General features: G+C 31.7%; 1 protein-coding gene across 5 annotated transcripts in view; it reads right to left on the reverse strand.

The window, feature by feature from the left end:
- Positions 1–4494: 4494 nt before the first annotated feature.
- SMC2 (structural maintenance of chromosomes 2) overlaps positions 4495–20422 on the reverse strand; it is a 37014-nt gene continuing 21086 nt past the window's right edge. For 4 of the 5 annotated variants that reach the window (XM_074121225.1, XM_074121224.1, XM_074121223.1 and 1 more), the window contains 6 exons: positions 14634–14777; positions 8136–8330; positions 7372–7572; positions 7024–7239; positions 5100–5309; positions 4495–4771 (listed from right to left, as the gene is read on the reverse strand). In XM_074121225.1, the coding sequence (XP_073977326.1) occupies positions 4652–4771; positions 5100–5309; positions 7024–7239; positions 7372–7572; positions 8136–8330; positions 14634–14777 (1086 nt within the window). In that variant the 3' untranslated portion in view covers positions 4495–4651. The remainder of the gene's footprint in view (positions 4772–5099; positions 5310–7023; positions 7240–7371; positions 7573–8135; positions 8331–14633; positions 14778–20422) is intronic. The other variant, XM_074121222.1, reaches the window with a different exon arrangement.

Raw genomic sequence — 20422 nt, forward strand, 5'->3', positions numbered from 1 at the left:
CAGATAGAAAGTAGAACGAACTATCAAGAAGAAAATGAAGACCAAAAGAAAAGTTTAAGGGGAGTTGTACCAAGTCGTGCAAAGAAGATTCAAACTGTGAGAAACATTGTGGGGGAATGGTACCAAGTTAGTGGGAAGAAAATGTAGACTGAGAGAAAAGTTACGGGAGCGTGGTAAAAAGTTAGTTGGAATATGTAGAATGAAAAAGAACTGACGCAAATTATGGGGGGGGGGGGTTGACAAAAGAAAGATGGAGACCGAGAGAAATGTTGTGGGATAAAGTGATGAATAATTACATCTCATGAAAAGGAATAATAAACAAAAATTGCGATTACAGTACCTTTCAGTAAGAACGGTAAGATAAACTGTGATAACTTTACTTCCTCTCAAGAGAAATTAAGTTGTGATCCCAATAACTTCTTCTAAAGAGGAGTAAGAAAAATTATCTGCAATTACAGTTCTTCTCCCTAAAAAGGAGAATTTAATGCATGATTGCAATACTTTCCCTTAGTAGGTGTAAGAGCAGGATTACACTTATATGTTACGCAGGGAAGCCCTTCATTCTGCCAAATTTGATCTAAATTGGGTCAAGGTTTACAGAGTTATTAGTAATAATAGTTTTAGAGGAGACTTTACATAAATGGGACTAACTCCTTTCCAAATTTGTTGTTCAGCATCGAGACCCCCACAAGGCACATCTACTTAAAATTCCGAATTCATGAAAATTGGTTCATGCGTTTAGGCTACGTTATTTACAAAAGAAGATAAGAACAACAACATTTTCTGAACATGCCTTTTCTCGATATCTATCGAGAAAAATATATGTAGATCTATCTATATTAACAATAAGTATACAGGGTGTTTTAGAGTTAAGTGTCCTAACTGAAAATATGAATTTAGGACCTCAAAACAAGAAAAAAATTTCCTATGAAGGTATGCCCGTTAACGCTTTGTTTATGAGTTATTCACGTCTAAAGATTTACATTTTATTAATTATTATTAGGTAGGTTTTAATAAAAAAAAATAATAGTATCTTCCAACTACTTTATTAATAGAAAATAATGACACTTAAAAGTAAATAAATAAATAATAAAGAAAATGAGGAATCGGTACCTTTCTTCCACTGCAGCAATAGCCGAAAGGGCTCTGGATTGCTGTTATTGATTCAATTACTCTTCTTCTTAAAGGATGAAGATTATTGACCGGCATTTCATAGACTTTTCCTTTAAAGGCACCACAAATAAAAACAATCATTGGTGTCAGATCTGGAGAGCAAGCAGGCTAAGCCGCAGGTCCATTACGGCCGATAAAGATTTTAGAACGAATGATAAATTTATTGTATAATTGCTAAAATCACCTTGTGACTCTAATTGCTCATGCCAATATTGACAATTTTACGGAATAATACCATCTGGAATTTGCACTGTAACTTTACAGTTAGAGATAATAACTCTTTCTCAAGAACATTTATCAGAGTTTGACGCTTTTAGAGAGTTTGCATCATTATGCATCGCATTTATTCTAACAGTGAATATGCCGGTTTGGTGTTTGTGTATGGTTTTTGTAATGCTGCCCGTTGTGAATATTCCGTGCGATTTTCGAATAAAAGATTACCTTACAAGACCATCTTTAGGCCCACATTTTAACGTCTTAGAATAACTGGCACGATTGCTTTAATGCCAAGTGCTGATGGAGCTCTTGTCCCTTTATGAAAGTCTTAGAATAACTGGCACATTTGCTTTAATGCCAAGTGCTGATGGAGCTCTTGTACCTTTATGAAATGAAAGGAGTGCGACAATAATGATGATAATCCGTCCGCTAGTGTACGAGGAGCCGCAGCTGAATTACATATTACGCCAACTACAGTAAGGAGAACTCTCTCTGCAGATAGATGTAACCCATAGCATTATCAACGGGTACGACATTTATTACCTCAAGAATTTTGCCAAAGAAATTTTTCCGATTAGTATTTAAATCAAGTTGATCTTAAGCAACAATTTTCGCGTCATATTCTCTGGACCGATGAAGCTACATTCACAAGAAATGTTCAACCAAAAAAATTATCATCTCTGGATGCTCGAAAATCCTCATGCAATTCGCGAGCAGTATTTTCAGCATGATTTTCTGTGCAATGTTTAGTTGAGGATATTAGACAATATTTTAATTGGTCGGCATTTCTTACCACTTAGGCTCAATTCGGACACATTTCCGCAGTTTCTTTGTAATGATTATTACATTTTAATTGAAGATGTTCTGCCACAACTTAGAAGGAACTCATGGTTTCAATTAGATGGTTGTCCAGCACATTGCGGCAGAGGTCCACGACAGTGGCTAAATCAACATGATGACATCCCAATCGATGGATTGGCCGTGCAAGACCGACGGCTTGGCTTTGCCTGCTTGCTCTCCAATGGATTTTTTTTTTTGGGGTGCCTTTAAAGGAAAAGTCTATGAAATGCCGGTCAATGATCTTCATTCTTTAAGAAGAAGAGTAATTGAATCAATAACAGCAATCCAGTGCCGTTTAGCTATTGCTGCTGTGGAAGAATGATACCGATTCCTCATTTTCTTTATTATTTATTTATTTACTTTTAATTATCATTATTCTCTATTAATGTCGGAAGACACTATTAATTTTTTTTGTTATAACCTACCTAATAATAATTAATAAAATGGAAATCTTTAGACGTGAATATCTCATAGACAAAGCGTTAACGGGCATACCTTCATAGGAAAATGTTTTCTTGTTTTGAGGTCCTAAATTCATATTTTCAGTTAGGACACTTAACCTTGAAACACCCTGTATTTCTATCTAGATCTGGGTTGTAGCAAAAATTACAACCATAAAGCAGGATTTGCCCTATATTCTAAAGAAAATTTGGGAATTTTATCTTTTATAGAAAAAGAGAAAAAAAAATCAAAGTTGGGTGTTTTTCGCCTACATCCTTTCGTGCACTTTTTGACGATCAACCCCTGAACAACTGTCCTACCAGAAAGTTTTAATGTTTTTAAATTAAAAAAAAAAGAAGAAAGTACTTAACTAGAAAATCTTAACTAGTAAAGTATAATAAAAGTTTATTTTGTAGTCTTATTAGTTAAAAAACAAAACAAAAATCAACACAATTAGATAGACGGTTATGACCGTATCATAGTTGCAAAAATTATAGCGCCCGGAGCTTTTTTCAGTGAACTGCCGGCCTCCGGGCAGTGTTCTCTCGTTACAGACAACACTGTCCATCACTGGACAGTGAGCTGTAAGAAGCTTCTAGGAAGAGAAAATCTAAGGGTCAGCTGGATTCGAACCCGGGACCTCCGCGTGGGAGTCCAGTATGCTAACCTCATAGCTAATCTCTTCCCTATTATTATTATTATTACTATTATTATTATTGAAAATTGAAAAGCATTTGTTATCAGATAAAGGCCCTAATCAGTTTTGCTGGTGTAACTTTTAGTATTGAACCTATTGGTTCATGTAATCACTTTAGTAAAGTCCTTAGGGGTAATTCTCTAGAAAATTCTGAGGATTCCTAATTCTACAGGAATTTTATGATTCTTAAAATCTCTTCAATAATAAATTTAGTGGGTATTTTTTGGTAAAAATCTAAAGCCGTTGGTTATTTGTCTAAGTTCCTTTGTTAAAATGAATTCATCGAATTTTGTAGAAATTTCTTGAAATCTTGCAAACAATTCTGGTTCACCTTGCAAATCTGGGATCATACCTACTATTGTTTTTTTAATTCTTAGCTACATTTTTATTTTTATAGAAAATTTGTTTTCATTTGAGACAGATTGAATTTGAAGAAGATAGGTTATATATGAATATCAGAATTGGCTAAAAATTTTAATGATAGTCTAACAATTTTGTTTGCAAGAAGTGCAGAATGTTCGATAGTGTAGGCTAGAACAGAAATTAATATGCAATTTATTTCAGAATATCCTATTGCTGACTGCGCCATCTGTATTATGCGAAACGAGAAATCACTTTTTAATCAACTATTATTTGATTTTTAAAATTATTAATTTTTTAAATAATTTAATGTCGTTAAACCTTAGCATTAATTAATCTAAAATGTAATATAGTTCTAAATCAGGATTTCAATCAAACTATTAAATGGCGAGTGCTTCCTTTCATTGAACTAAAATGGTTTAACAATGGTAATTACCAGTTAAAGAATATGACAATTTATTCTGGAAATATTAATTAAATTTCTAAACTTACAATGGAATTTTAGTTTAATAATAAGAGAGAGTTCAATAGAATTTGGAGGGGGAAAACAGTTAACAGACAGCAACGGAAATCCAGATAGAAAAATCTGCCAGTCCTCGCCCAAATGCTTTATTTTGTCCGGCTTTTGAAGTATAATGATGCTCGCTCCATTTGCGTTATAATGGTCACCATAAGAGTAACATAATTTATCCTAAATCTTCGAAAGAAGACTATTTAGGTTCGAGAATAACCAATTAAGAAAATGGGTTAAAAAACACAAATACAAATAATTTAAGTATTTCTCTATTTTAAATCCACTAATTTAGTTTAAAATGATCACCATCACAAATTCAATAACATATATTACATTATCAAGATTGTTAAAAAAAAATCAACAATAAGTTTAAAAAATATTTGTAAAAAACAAAAGTTTCCTTACTCGATTTATTGATTTTTATTTGAATACGTTGTACGAGAAACATTAGACATTCCGTCAACAAAACTGGTTCTGAAGAGTACATTTGCATTGTTAAACATGCCTTCCTTCAATGAGACCACAATGAACTATTAAAAAAAAAAATTGTGAAAGAAAAATAAATTAATTTTTTGGAGGCCCTGAAAATTCAAGCACGATGCAAAAAATTTAAAAGAATCCTGAACATTAAATCTAGTTTAAATAACAACCCACTTTATGCATAAATTACAATCGAAATACATAGGTTGTAACATTTCAGAAATGTATTTAAAATAATTTAAAAATAAAGGCATTTAATAAAATTTCAGGCTTTCAAATTTTTGGCATGAACTCTTGTTTCATTTCAACAAATGCCGCCAATTTTAGGCTGCGTTTTTCTAGAAATCTATTTAATTTAGATTAATTAATTTTTATTACCTGAGACTGTTTGAAGTGGGCTTTTAACATTTGTCCGATATTTTGGGTATGAGATGGATCCAATGCAGCATCAACCTCATCCAATATATAGAGTGGTGCAGGTTTAAATAATAACATCGCCAGTATTAGTGAAAGAGCAACAAGAGATCGCTGACCTCCACTCAATTCATCTAAACTCTCTTTCCATATTCCTCCAAAGCCAATTTTCACCTAATAAAATTTAAACAATAATTTTCTTTTAAGGATTGAGTCATATTTTATTCTTCTCATTTCAAAAACATCTATACGCAAGTAAAGTAATGCCTATTTTTTTCAGGCGGGCTTTACGTCCAACTACCCATTAGGTGTCGAGCACGGAAGCGACTAGCAAACTTACATTACTGTAAATTATAATAATAATAATAATAAAGTCAAAGGCCTAAGACCAGGAATTGAACCCAGTACCACAATACATATTAGCTTTACAGTTCTCGCCTCTAACAGCTCGGCTACTGTGGCGCCTAAAAATCTATTTATCTCCTCTCACAAAAATATACTTAGTTTAATCGGGTGAATGTAAAAGTCCCTTAATAAAATTTGTCTATAAAATTGTTTCAAATAAAAGTTACAGATTTATATATGACCATCTAGATCACAAATTTTAAAGAAACGTTTTGCATTTGTTGTGCCAAAATCCTAAAAAACTGAAAAATCAAATCAGTAACGTGTTGACGATGTAACGTGTTACTTATGGTTGACAATTTTGAACTAAAATCTTATGGTGGCGTCTTGTGTTGCTCCGAAGGGAAATATCAAATTTTAACTTACTACTATTCTTCGATTTTTAGTCGCCATGGATACACAAACACAGATCACCATTTTTCATTTCCTGGAACCTCAAAGTTAATATATCCGCTATAAACGCAAAGTAGAAAATTTGCACGATTGCTTCCGCTTTCGATAGTAAAAGTGTTTGCTATTATCTCCCAGAGAAAAGTGATCAGCTTTGAGGTTTGCTTATTGGATTCCAACGCGGAGATGCCGGGTTCGAATCCTTAGATTTTCTCTTCCTAGGAGCTTCTTTCAGCTCACTCTCCGGTGATGGGCAGTGTTGTCTGTAACGAGAGAACACTGTCCAGAGGCCAACAGAGCACTAGATAAAGCTCCGGGCGCCAATAAACTCAGATGTTGACGCGCCTTAAATCATTAAAAAAAAATCTCACAACAAATCAGTTGCACAGAAATGGAATCTCTTAGGCTATTATACGCTTTTATAAAAATAAAGAACATATTAATTTATCATGTAATTTTTTTATCAGGTGCCAACACATTATATTTTTACAAGCGCGTCAACAACTAAAGACATAGCACCTGGGCACTGCTAGTTTAGGGCAATGATAATTAGGACTCTTCTAGTTTCTTCAGTGTCCTCCCAGTTCATCACGGAAAGAGAGCGGGAAAAGGCTTTTAAGACTTGAAAATTTAAGTTCTCAAACTTGATAAATTCGTAAGGTAGTCCAGTGAGCAATTATTCTTTACCTTAAGAAATTAAAAATATTATTATTATGAATAACGAAAAAGAAAAGTGAATTGAGTTTAGCGTGTTTGAAAGAAAATTTGAAATTGATCTCTAAAAAAATAAAAAATAAATGAAAATAAATTGGTTTGATCTCGTCATATTTTCAGGTCCTCCATATGGAAGTGTCAGTGTAAGCTAGTCAATAAAAGTAACCAAGTTCTTGTGTGCAATGATCTCAAGTAGAATTCAGCAGTCTATAATGTAAACTTTCTTATCAGGAGATTTTGGAGAACTAGCTTAAGTCTTGTTTAGGTAATAAAGCATTGTCAATGATCAAAAATCAAAGTGACTGACACTGCACACCAACGATTTTGTCAATATTATTAACGGGAAAATTATCAAAACAAATGAAGAATGGTAGCTAACCTTGAGCCCTTGCAGATATTCAGCGCCCTCAACAGGCATTAGCTTTGCTTCTGCGCTGGGTAATAAGGAATTCAATATTGAATTAAAGTCATGATTCACTTTGTCCCAAGCTTCTCTAATCACTTGATCTTTTTTTAAATCAAGTTCTTCAATAACAGAGAGTATTTTTGATCTATCTTCTTCTACCATACTCTTTTTGTCCATTACGTTTTGAAACTAATATCGTTGTGAACCAAAATGCAAACAATTCAAAAAATTACATATTATTTAAAAGTCAATCATGAGCCAAAAAATATACGCTAACATGTTTATTACGCCAACATTATAAACAGAAAATGTCTTAATTACCCTATCTTCTTGAGTGCTGAGCATATCCATTGCTTTGCTATTTAATTGCTTTCCCATTTTATCTTTCATTTCATTAAGGCGTTTTACTTTTTGACCTGCTTCTTTGGGATCGTTTTTTGAAAAATCATATACACCGTTTGGTTGGCCAAAGTACTGTTGATCGTTTTCTATCCATTTATATTTAGTTTTCATTGAATAAATCTTTAAAAAAATATTTATATATAAATATATAATATTATACATATTACAGTTACATATTAATATTGTTAATTATAATAATTATCTGATTGTTTCTTTTCATAAACATTGATATAATGTAAACTAGATTTATAAATCACTTGTGTTTTTATGTAAATACAAGGTAAAATAAGTGGATAAGTTATAATAATAAATTTTTAATCTAAAACAAATCAATAAAATTTAGATTATTCCAAATAAAATAATTTTTAGATCTCACTTCTTTTCCTCTTTCATCATAAAATAAAAATCTTACGTGAATACACGCCTTTCTCTAAAATCAATAATCGCATTGTTTGTTGACTTTAAAAACTTTTTAACTACACCTCAAAATGTCCAAAACGATTTTTTCCGAAAAACTGTGCAAATAAAAATGAAAAATCCACGGAGAAAGAAGATACTTCTGGTAGTTATGGAATTTTCAATGAACTTAGAATTAAATTTAGACATTAAACCGACTTTTCTAAAATAAAAGTCAAATATTATTGTTATTAAATGGTACTTTGGAGAGAAAATTTAAAACTAACATATCGAATTGTGTCGGAAATATTTGATTCATATTTTCCTATTTCATGATTTCGTGATAGTATTTCAAGTTCTTTTTCTCCTATTGCTTGTATAAGTTGTTCCTTCTGGTTAACCATAAGCTGTATCTCTTTATTGCTTTGTCCTATTAAATCTTTCTGCGCTTTTACTTGATCTTTGAAGTTTCTGACTTCTCCCTGAAATTATTACAATAAAAAGAAATATTAGCCTGCTTAAATTTTTCATTTTATTAAAACTGTCCGGTACGAAAGTTGTATAAGGGTTGATCGTCAAAAACTGTACGAAAAAGCGTAACGTTGAAAAACACCCAACTTTGACAATTTTTTTCTCTTTTTCTATAAAAGATAAAATTCCCAAATTTTCTTTATAATATAGGGCAAATCCTCCTTTATAACTGTAATTTTTTTGCAACCACCCAGATCTAATAGATTTCGAGAAAAAAGTTGCCAAAAATGAGCAAAAACGGCTTTTTCAAAAAATCTTCTTCTTCTTACCTTTTTTGTAAACAACGTAGCGCCTAAACGCGTGAACCGATTTTCATGAATGAGGTGTCATTCGATTCGGAATTTTATATTTGCCTTTTGGGGGTCTCGACGCTGTGCATCGAATGGGAGAGGAGTTAGCCCCCTTTATGTAAGGCACCCTCCAAAATTATTATTACTAATTACTCTGTAAATCTTGGCCAGATTTTGATAAAATTTGGTAAGATGATAGAGTTAGGGCTCCCCTACGTAACGTTAAAGCGGCGATCTGTTCTTACACTAGTTAAGGGGAAGTACAGCAATCGTTTCAAATTATCGACACGTCAACCGATTTTCATGAATGAAGTGTCATTCGAATAGAAATTTTGTACAGATTTGCACTTTCTGCAAAACTCTCCTCATAAGGAGGGGAGTTTGCCCCACCCAAGTAAGGCCCTTTCTAAAACTATTATTACCAATATTTCTACTATAACCGTTGTCCGATTTTGATAAAATTTAGCACGGAGAATGATTAAAGCTCCTCTACTTGGCTGTGAAGTGCCATCATGCTCTTACACTTACTAAGAGGAAGTACTGCAATCGTTAAAATTATCAATGGGTGTACCTATTAATGAATTGTCGTTCGATACAAAATCTTTGCTTCTTTGCCTTTTAGGGAGAAGTACTGTAATCGCAGTTTAATTTTGCTTTTTACGTACAAATAACTTCCTATTTTATTCAAAACGCTTTCTAAAAAAAATTGTTATTAAAGATGGGAACTATAATCGTTCTTTAAAAAGATCTCTCCAGTGGTAGTTACGGTTCCGACTTAACACCTTATCAGGTTATAATGATAGAATTGCTTATTCCAAATTTTAAAATAATCTGTAAAGCAGATATGTAACTGCAAAATAGATAAAAAGGAAAATCTATCCAAAAGGTACAAAAATCTCCTTAACAAAAACTTACAGTTTAAAATGTTAAGTATAAGGGTTGATTAAACGCCAAAAGGTACATAAATCAGCGAGTACCCAATATTTCATTCATGCTTAGTTGGTATAATTTAAGTAATTTTGCTGCATTAACTTTTCCTTCACATTTTTTAGAATTTATTAGATGTCACAGACCCTTATGCTGGCCAGTTCGTTCATAATATTATTTTGTTATAATTATGATAAAATGTATATTATATCTTCGTTTGTAAATAGGTACTTTATTTTAACTCTATTACAAATTATTCTTGGGATTTATCTTTAATGTGCCCTTTATTCTGAAGTTGTACATATACATGCATGTTAAAGTAGAAAAAGACCAAGTCAGAGTCGGCTACTGTTTAAATTTGAATCACGGAGGATTTAAAAGAATATTTCAGTCTTGAATTCGTCTTACCGAAATATTCGTGAACACAAATAACACACAGTTAATAACAAATAGATTATTGAACAACAATTATTCATTTCTCAATAAATTGTAATTTAATTTAGTCCCCCTAATTTTACTTATAGTAAAATACTGGTATAATTAGCTGTCCTAAAAATATGCATATCTTTTTTATTTTATATTACATATACACAACATTGTGGGATGGATACCTAGATTGAGAATGTAATTGAAGAAAACTATATTATTTGCGATAAAGCCAGATAATTATTACCTATTAAAACTGTCCGGTAGGACAGTTGTATAAGGGTTGATCATCAAAAACTGCACGAAAAAGCGTAACGTTGAAAAACACCCAACTTTGACAATTTTTTTCTCTTTTTCTATAAAAGATAAAATTCCAAAATTTTCTTTATAATAAAGGGCAAATCCTCCTTTATGACTGTAATTTTTTTGCAACAACCTAGATTTGATAGATTTTGAGAAAAAAGTTGCCGAAAATGTGCAAAAACGGCTTTTTCAAAAATTGTTCTTGTTCTTGTTCTTCTTCTTCTTCTTGTTGTTGTTGTTGTTGTTGTTACCTTTTTTGTAAACAACGTAGCGCCTAAACGCGCGAACCGATTTTCATGAATGAGGTATCATTCGAGTCGGAATGTTATGTAGATGTGCCTTTTGGGGGTCTCGACGCTGTACATGGAAAGGTAGAGGAGTTAGCCCCCTTTATGTAAGGCCCCCTCCAAAATTATTATCATTAATTACTCTGTAAATCTTAGCCCGATTTTAATAAAATTTGGTAGGATGACAGGGTTAGGGCTCCCCTACGTAACATTAAAGCGACGATCTGCTCTTACACTTGTTAAGGGGAAGTATAGCAATCGTTTCAAATTATCGAAACGTGAACCGATTTTCATGAATGAAGTGTCATTCGAATCGAAATTTTGTACAGATTTGCACTTTTAAAGTCTCGAAGCTGTGCCTCATAAGGAGGGGAGTTCGCCCCACCCAAGTTAGGCCCTTTCTAAAACTATGTTTACCAATATTTCTATAACGCTTAGTCCGATTTTGATAAAATTTAGCAAGAAGAAGTGGTTAAAGCTCCTCTACGTGGCTGTGAAGTGCCATCATGCTCTTACACCTAATAAGAGGAAGTACTGCAATTGTTAAAATTATCAATGAGTGAACCGATTTACATCAATGAATTGTCGTTCGATTCAAAATCTTTGCCTCTTCGCCTTTTAGGGAGAAGTACTGTAATCGCAGTTTATTTTTCTTACTCCTCTTAAAGGGAAGTACTGAAATCGCAGTTTAATTTTGCTATTTACGTACAAATTACCTCCCTATTTTATTCAAAACGCTTTCTCAAAAAAATTGTTATTGAGGATGGTTTGGGGGACCGCAACTGTAATCATTCTTTAAAAAGATCTCTCCAGTGGTAGTAACTCCGACTTAACACCTTTTCAGGTTATAATGATAAAATTAAAATTTATTATTCCCAATTTTAAAAAAATCTGTAAAGCAGATATGTAACTTTGCAAAACATACAAAAGGAAAATCTATCCAAAAGGTACAAAAATCTCTTTAACAAAAACTTACAGTTTAAAAAGTTAAGCATAAGGGTTGATTAAACGCCAAAAGGTACACAAATCAGCAAGTACCCAACATTTCATTAATACTTCATTAATATTTTTTTGAATTTATTAGATGTTTCACAGACCCTTATGCTGGCCAGTTCATTCATTTTCTTTTTCTTTTTTTTTATGATTTAAGTCGCTTCAACATCTAAGGTTATTGGCGCCCGGAGCTTTTTTCAGTGCACTGCCTCCGGACAGTGTTCTCTCGTTACAGACAACACTGTCCATCACCCGGACAGTGAGCTGTAAGAAGCTCTTAGAAAGAGAAAATCTAAGGGTCTGCAGCTGGATTCGAACCCGGAACTTCCACGTGGGAATCCAATACGCTAACCGAATAGCTAATCCCTTTATTCATTCATATTTTATTTTTTTGTTATAATTATGATAAAATGTATATTATATCTTCATAATTAAATAGGTACTTTATTTTAGCTTTATTCCAAATTATTCTTCTGATTTATCTTTATTATGCTCTTTATTCTGAGTAGTCACATGTATGTACGAGTATGTACATGCACGTTAAAGTAGAAAAAGACTAAGGTAGAGTCGGCTACTATTTAAATTTGAATCACGGATTTAAAACAATATTTCAGTCTAGAATTCGTCTTTCCGAAGTATTTGTGAGCACAAATAACGCGTAGGTAATATCAAGTAAATTATTCAACAATAATTATTCCTTTCTCAATTGTAATTTAATGTAGTCCCTCTAATTTTACTTATAGTAAAATACTGGAATAATTATGTTAGCTGTCATAAAAATATGCATATCTTATTTATCTTATATTCCAAATATATAACACTGTGGGAAGAATACCTAGATTGAGAATGTAATTGAAGAAAACTATATTATTTTGTATAAAGCCAGATTAATTATTACCTATTATTATAAACGTTTGACTACTTCATAAAATAACAATTACTTTAATCGAAGGATGAACTTAAACCGACGATTTTTATTTAAAAATAAAAATAAATAAATGAAATCATTGATGAATGTTAGTGTAAGCATTTTTTTAAAAAAGTTTTTGAATTTTCTAGCCTCATATTTTTTTTTATATTTTTTTTAATAAAGTTTTTCTTTTTAACCTGTGATTAATAGTTTGTTGATTAGATATTACAGTCAATCTAAGTTAAATGGTGTTCTACTTGAACAAATATTTTGTAGATTAAAATGGCCAGCATAAGGGTCTGTGAAACATCTAATAAATTCAAAAAAATATTAATGAAGTATTAATGAAATGTTGGGTACTTGCTGATTTGTGTACCTTTTGGCGTTTAATCAACCCTTATACTTAACTTTTTAAACTGTAAGTTTTTGTTAAAGAGATTATTATAAACGTTTGACTACTACATAAAATAGCAATTACTTTAATCGAAGAATGAACTTAAACCGGCGATTTTTATTTAAAAATAAAAATAAATAAATAAAATAAAATCATTGATGTAAGCATTTTTTAAAAAAAGTTTTTGAATTTTTTAGCCTCATAATTTTTTTTATTTTTTATGTTTTCTTTTTAACCTGTAATTAATAGTTTGATTATTATAGATTAATAGATATTAAAGTCAATCTACAGTGCTACTTGAGCAAATATTTTGTAGATGAAAATGGCCAGCATGAGGGTCTGTGACATCTAATAAATTCTAAAAAATGTGAAGGAAAAGTTAATGCAGCAAAATTACTTAAATTATACCAACTAAGCATGAATGAAATATTGGGTACTCGTTGATTTATGTACCTTTTGGCGTTTAATCAACCCTTATACTTAACATTTTAAACTGTAAGTTTTTGTTAAGGATTGTAATAAAACTTTCAATACAGCTTTCTCCGATTCAAAATTTCAATATTAACGTGGCACGGTAACGAAAAATATTGGCAATAGCAATGATTATTTTTGGATTGGATATTTTACTCATTAAAAGGATTCATTTCAATAATTTTTAGAAAAACAAAACATCCATGCTTTACCAGAAATTTGACCAGGAGAAGAAAAACAGGAAAAAAAAATTCTTTTTACAAAAACTTTTTTAAACTTTACGGTGCAGCTAACAGAATATAATAAACAAATCATAAATGGATACCTCATTTTTTCTTACCTCCCCCGCAAGTGTTTTTGTTTGTGGTACCAGTCCCATGTGCAATAATTTTACGTTTGACTTAAGGGAAATATGTACCATAAATTGTCGAAATCACAGCAATGTTTTAGAAGCCTGTTAATATTAGAAACGAAAAATCAGACCGCCTTCCGAAATACATGGTTAACATTTTAAAAACGCGCGTACTAAAATTTAATATCAAAAAAGTATTTATTATACATTACATGTATTATCAAATTTACAGAGAAATTCTCTTTTTCATTCAGGTTTTTTTTTTCAACTTATTGTGCAATAGAAGTACAGAAATGGATTACAACTATACATTAGTTTTAGAATTACGAACGTCCCCTAGCCGCAATAACCTAGTTTCGATTAACATGATTCTTACACGTGGGACATTTGTAATTTATTCTAAGCATCACTAATTTATTTAATGAAGATACAATGTATCTACATGGATAGAAAAGAAATACGGCAAGACGGTAGCTTTTATTATAAAATATTTATTGGAAATATTGTTATGTTGGTATACATTGGTTTAAAGACAGTCTAATAACTTATACATATAAATCCTTTAATATTTATGTATTAACATATGCCTATATTTATTATTTATACCATTTCCTTTTTCTCTTTTTCATTGACGATGTTGCTTCTACTTTCTTTGACATTAAATTTCTCTTCTATAATGGCACTACAAATATTTTTAAAAGAATTTCTACTCTTAATGGTGTTTATCTATTCAGGGTAACTTAACTAGACTTCATGAAAGGTACACATATCTCTTTAATGTCTAAATTGTAAAACATTTGAATCTTTTCAGTACCATTTAGTTGGTACTTATTTAATACGGTATTTTTTGAATGGGTCCAATTGCACGTGTTAATATGATAATGGGGATTCAGCTTCTTACCTGTGCTTCTGATAACTGATTTTTAAATTCTTCCACTTCCAGTTCTTGTTGTGATAAACCTTGTTTTATTTGCTTTAATTCATCCTTTCCATTTTCCACAGTTTTTTCCAATTCTTTTATTTCCAAATTTAGAGTTTCAAACTCCTATCGAATTAAATTTATTTATTTTATGATAAGTCCTTCTAATAGCAAGGCAATAAAAAAATAAAATAAATAAATAAAAGTAAACAAAACAAAAAACAAGTGTGTACAAAAAGTGGAACTTTAAGTGAACAACGTTTCTATTTGGTTTCCATCTTCATGGACGGAGATCAATGACTTATGAGGAGAAGAGTTTACAGTTTGTACACATTTTCTTAAAAAGAGCAAGAAACTTTAGTTTGACAATTACATGGGTTACTTGTTTATTAAAAGAAGCATTAACACAAAATAATTCTAAATAAGCAGGTTATTAGAATAGATAGTTTTTTAGGAGGAAAATGTATCACAGTTTAAAATAGTACGTCACACTATGGTATGGCCGTTGGCTAAAAACAAATAGTCGATAATCAGTCTTCATTGGCGACAAAAGTATTATACATCAATTCATGAATAATAATTAAGTGAGGAACACGGACTTCCTCTTTAGATTTGCAACTTATGCCAAGTAACTTTAGGAATTGTTATTTAGTACTCCTTCCTTTTTACTTTTTTTAAATGACTGTTCTTTGCTCAATAAACTTTGACATTAAAAGCGAAAGTTTAATGAATTTTTGAAAAATATCAAATGAATCCTATAGAATTGACATTCCAGCTTCCAGGTATCTTCGTGAGAAATAAAAGGGAAAATCAAAGTGACCAATTTTAAGTACAGACGGTAATGGTTAGATGTAGCGAATAGAGGAGTAGTGGGGGCACATGCATATGGCGAGAGAGTGGGGACAGCGAGGTGCTGGTCAGAAAGGCCTAGGCCAGAGAGACGTGCACATGACTACGTGTCCCTAGACGCTATAAAAGATAAAAAAGGTTGAGAGAAACTAAGAGGAAGTCCCGCACTGGTATCCGACTTGAGGAGGCGTTATCGGCGGCGGTGGGTGAGTTCTATGTGGAGGTGGAGGATTGGCGAGAGAGACTTGGACTTTTCCCGTGTTTCTGTGCAGCTCTAGTATTCGTTATTAAAACTGTCCGGTAGGACAGTTGTATAAGGGTTGATCATCAAAAACTGCAGGAAAAAGCGTAACGTTGAAAAACACCCAACTTTGACAATTTTTTTCTCTTTTTCTATAAGAGATAAAATTCCCAAATTTTCTTTAAATTATAGGGCAAATCCTCCTTTATAACTGTAATTTTTTTGCAACAACCTAGATCTGATAGATTTTGAGAAAAAAGTTGCCGAAAATGTGCAAAAACGGCATTTTCAAAAATTGTTGTTCTTGTTCTTCTTGTTGTTGTTGTTACCTTTTTTGTAAACTGCGTAGCGCCTAAACGCGTGAACCGATTTTCATGAATGAGGTGTCATTCGATTCGGAATTTTATGTAGATGTGCCTTTTGGGGGTCTCGACTCTGTACATCGAATGGGAGAAGAGCTAGCCCCCTTTATGTAAGGCCCCCTCCAAAATTATTATTACTAATTACTCTGTAAATCTTGGCCCGATTTTGATAAAATTTGGTAGGATGATAGGGTTAGGGCTCCCCTACATAACATTAAAGCGACGATCTAATCTTACACTTGTTAAGGGGAAGTATAGCAATCGTTTCAAATTATCGACACGTGAACTGATTTTCATGAAAAAAGTGTCATTCGAATCGAAATTTTGTACAGATTTGCATTTTAAAAGTCTCGAAGCTACGCCTCATAAGGAGGGGAGTTTGCCCCACCCAAGTAAAGCCCTTTCTAAAACTATTATTACCAATATTTCCATAACGCTTAGTCCGATTTTGATAAAATTTAGCACGAAGAAGTGATTAAAGGTCCTCTATGTGGCAGTGAAGTGCCATCATGCTCTTACACCTACTAAGAGGAAGTCTTGCAACTGTTAAAATTATCAATGGGTGAACCGATTTACATCAATGAATTGTCGTTCGATTCAAAATCTTTGCCTCTTTGCCTTTTTGGGAGAAGTACTGTATTCACAGTTTGTTTTTCTTACTCCTCTTAAAAGGAAGTACTGAAATCGCAGTTTAATTTTGCTAGTTACGTACAAATACCTTCCTATTTTATTCAAAACGCTTTCTCAAAAAAATTGTTATTGAGGATGGCAACTATAATCATTCTTTATAAAGATCTCTCCAGTGGTAGTTACAGTTCCGACTTAACACCTTTTCAGGTTATAATGATAGAATTGCTTATTCCAAATTTTAAACAAATCTGTTAAGCAGATATGTAACTTTGCAAAATAGACAAAAATGAAAATCTATCCAAAAGGTACAAAAATCTCCTTAACAAAAACTTACAGTTTTAAAAGTTAAGTATAAGGGTTGATTAAACGCCAAAAGGTACACAAATCAGCTAGTACCCAACATTTCATTCATGCTTAGTTCATATAATTTAAGTAATTTTGCTGCATTAACTTTTCCTTCACATTTTTTAGAATTTATTAGATGTCACAGACCCTTATGCTGGCCAGTTCATTCATAATATTATTTTGTTATAATTATGATAAAATGTATATTATATCCGTTTTTAAATAGGTACTTTATTTTAACTCTATTCCGAATTATTCTTCGGATTTAGCTTTAATTTGCCCTTTATTCTGAGATGTCACATATATATATATGCAAAAGTAGAAAAAGACAAAGTTAGAGTCGGCTACTGTTTAAATTTGAATCACGGATTTGAAAGAATATTTCAGTGTTGAATTCGTTTTACCGAAATATTCGTGAGCACAAATAACACACAGTTAATAACAAGTAGATTATTCAACAATAATGATTCATTTCTCAATTGTAATTTAATTTAGACCCCCTAATTTTACTTATAGTAAAATACTGGAATAATTAGCTGTCCTAAAAAATATGTATATTTTATTTATTTTATATTACATATATACAACATTGTGGGAAGAACACCTAGTTTGAGAATGTAATTGAAGAAAACCATATTATTTGCGATAAAGCCAGATAATTATTACCTTTAATTATAAACGTTTGGCTACTACATAAAATAACAATTACTTTAATCGAAGAATGAACTTAAAAAGACGATCTAAAAAAATAAATAAAATAAAATAAATAAATAAAATAAATAAATAAAATAAACAAAATAATTGATGTATGTTGATGTAAGCATTTTTTCAAAAAGTTTTTGAATTTTTTAACCTGTAATTAATAGATTGATTATTATAGATTAATAGATATTAAAGTCAATCTACAGTGCTACTTGAACAAATATTTTGTAGATAAATATGGCCAGCATAAGGGTCTGTGACATCTAATAAATTCTAAAAAATGTGAAGGAAAAGTTAATGCAGCAAAATTACTTAAATTATATGAACTAAGCATGAATGAAATGTTGGGTACTAGCTGATTTGTGTACCTTTTGGCGTTTAATCAACCCTTATACTTAACTTTTAAAACTGTAAGTTTTTGTTAAGGAGTTTTAGTTATTAGTTATAGTAATATTTAAAGAGATTGGTTTTCAGTTAGCATTAAGTTTATGTTATGTAATTAAATATATTAGCTGTAATAAGTAGTATATATTAGTTAAGAAAAAAAGTACGTAGGTTAGTTAGGGCCGTAGTGTGGATGAGTGTGTGTCTGTCGGTTGTCGGTTAGGGCGTTGTGTATGTTACTGATTAACTTGTAAGATAAGGAATTATTTGTAAATATTGTAAATAAACTAACTGATATAAAAGAACTGATTTGTTGAAAGCCCTTGGCTCCGTAACCGCTAGTTTGGTCGGTTACACAGACCACTTTTTCTACAATAATACACAAGGTTCTACTAATGAAGTTATTTCAATCTCCGAATATCTGAATCCTGTATAATACTTACTATCCACCCAGTCTTTTGAAATGCCGTTGGCCAAGAAAATAAATAATTAATAATCAATATTATATATAAAACTGTAATAAGGTGACAACACCTTAAAAACTATAATCATTAGCAATATATTAAACATATATAAATTGATAGAACCTACCAATTGGTTGTTGGACGTTAAGCCCCGCCTGAAAAAATAGGCGATTACTTTATTTTTAATTGATAGAACCATAAAGTAAATTAAAGTGGTACATCACACAAGAGCCTAGGCAGCAAAATAGAAAAGTAGTGCTAAATTTTCAACTATTAACTAAAGAAAAGAAGTAAAATGTTTCAGGCAGGCTTTATGTCCAACTACCAATTAGGTAGCAAACAAATTTTTAAATCGACAAATAATCGCACTACTATTGGAGAGTAATTTACTGGGGCGTGGCAAGGGTTGGAGCTTTTAATTCATATAAATAAATAAAAGCGATGAGAACCAAATTTTTTTAACTTGTATGTATAATTGGACTATATACCTATTTCCTATTAAATACCGATTTCCCTATTAAAATTATCATTACCGGACATTATCTTAGGGTTAGCGGACCAGATTCAATAATGTTTGGAAAAGTCGTCGCGGGCCGTATAAAATCATTACACGGGCCGGATTCGGCCCTCGGGCCGTAGGTTGCACATGCCAAGATTAAGCAGTGGTTGAGTTGTGAAAAGTGATTGGTTGAGCAGCAGCCAGTACACCTGAAAGTTTGTATGTAAGTATGATTTCTGATTATCTACTTCCCAAGAAATACCTTCCTTAAGGGTGGGTGATGAGTGTCAGTGGTATTCCTCTCACTACACCCAAACTAGACTATGGAGAGCTGGTTGGACCACTACACATTCCTCAAGTTTAATGAAAAGCCATATCTATTTGCAGTTGACACTGAAGAGTACTCTTCTAAGCTACATGAAGGTAGCAGCCATTTTAAAATAAAGTAAAAATCTAAAATACAGTTGAATGACCGAAACTCGGCACTTGAGCTTAGATTTTCAGATCTAACTTGTTTATAGTTATTTCTGACTAATGATCTACTGACACTTCGAGAGTGAGCTGTTTCTATGTATTTTACAAAAGGTAATTTATGAAATGCAATGGAAATGTATTAGGTCTTACCACAGTATTTAGTTCTTTTTGAAACATATGCATTATTCCTTACTTTCCTCAGCATTTTTTTTTTTTTACTAACTCTACTCTGTTTCATCCAATAATTTTGATTTAAGATCCATTTATACCTCGACTATTTCACTTTTTATTTCAGTATGGCTTTTCTTTCGTCACTGTCCATCCGTTTACCGTGTAATGAGAATTGGTATATCTATAATATTTAAGAGATTTACTGGACAGAGAAAACAGACAAAAAACCCCGAGGTAGCTACTCCACACTCTATTTTAAAATCCGGTGTTGGGTGATGTCTTAAACGCCTTTTAAGCGCGTTTCAGATAGAAAACCCGAAGTTTTAAAAAGACATGCAGTGCACATACATATGTTGGTGTGGTGAAATAAATATAACATAAAAGAAAAAAATATCAAAAAATTACGAGTTAAGTGCAGTAGAGAATACTAATTAAAAAATGTAGATTTTTTACATGGAAATATAGGGGGGGGGGGGTGAGCATGTAAAGTAAATAATTTAAATTTAGATTGATTAGTAATTATTTAAAACCAATATAACAATTTTTTTTCTCATAACGTATTTCTTTCTCATTTGGTTTACATCCTCTTTAATCAATATTATTTAGTATTAAATCTGTATCTTTTTTTCCATGATTAATTTCAAGTATAA

Source organism: Rhodnius prolixus, unplaced genomic scaffold (assembly GCF_049639745.1).
Source record: "Rhodnius prolixus isolate KJV_2025 unplaced genomic scaffold, Rpr scaffold_8, whole genome shotgun sequence".
NCBI classification, from domain to species: Eukaryota; Metazoa; Arthropoda; class Insecta; order Hemiptera; family Reduviidae; genus Rhodnius; species Rhodnius prolixus.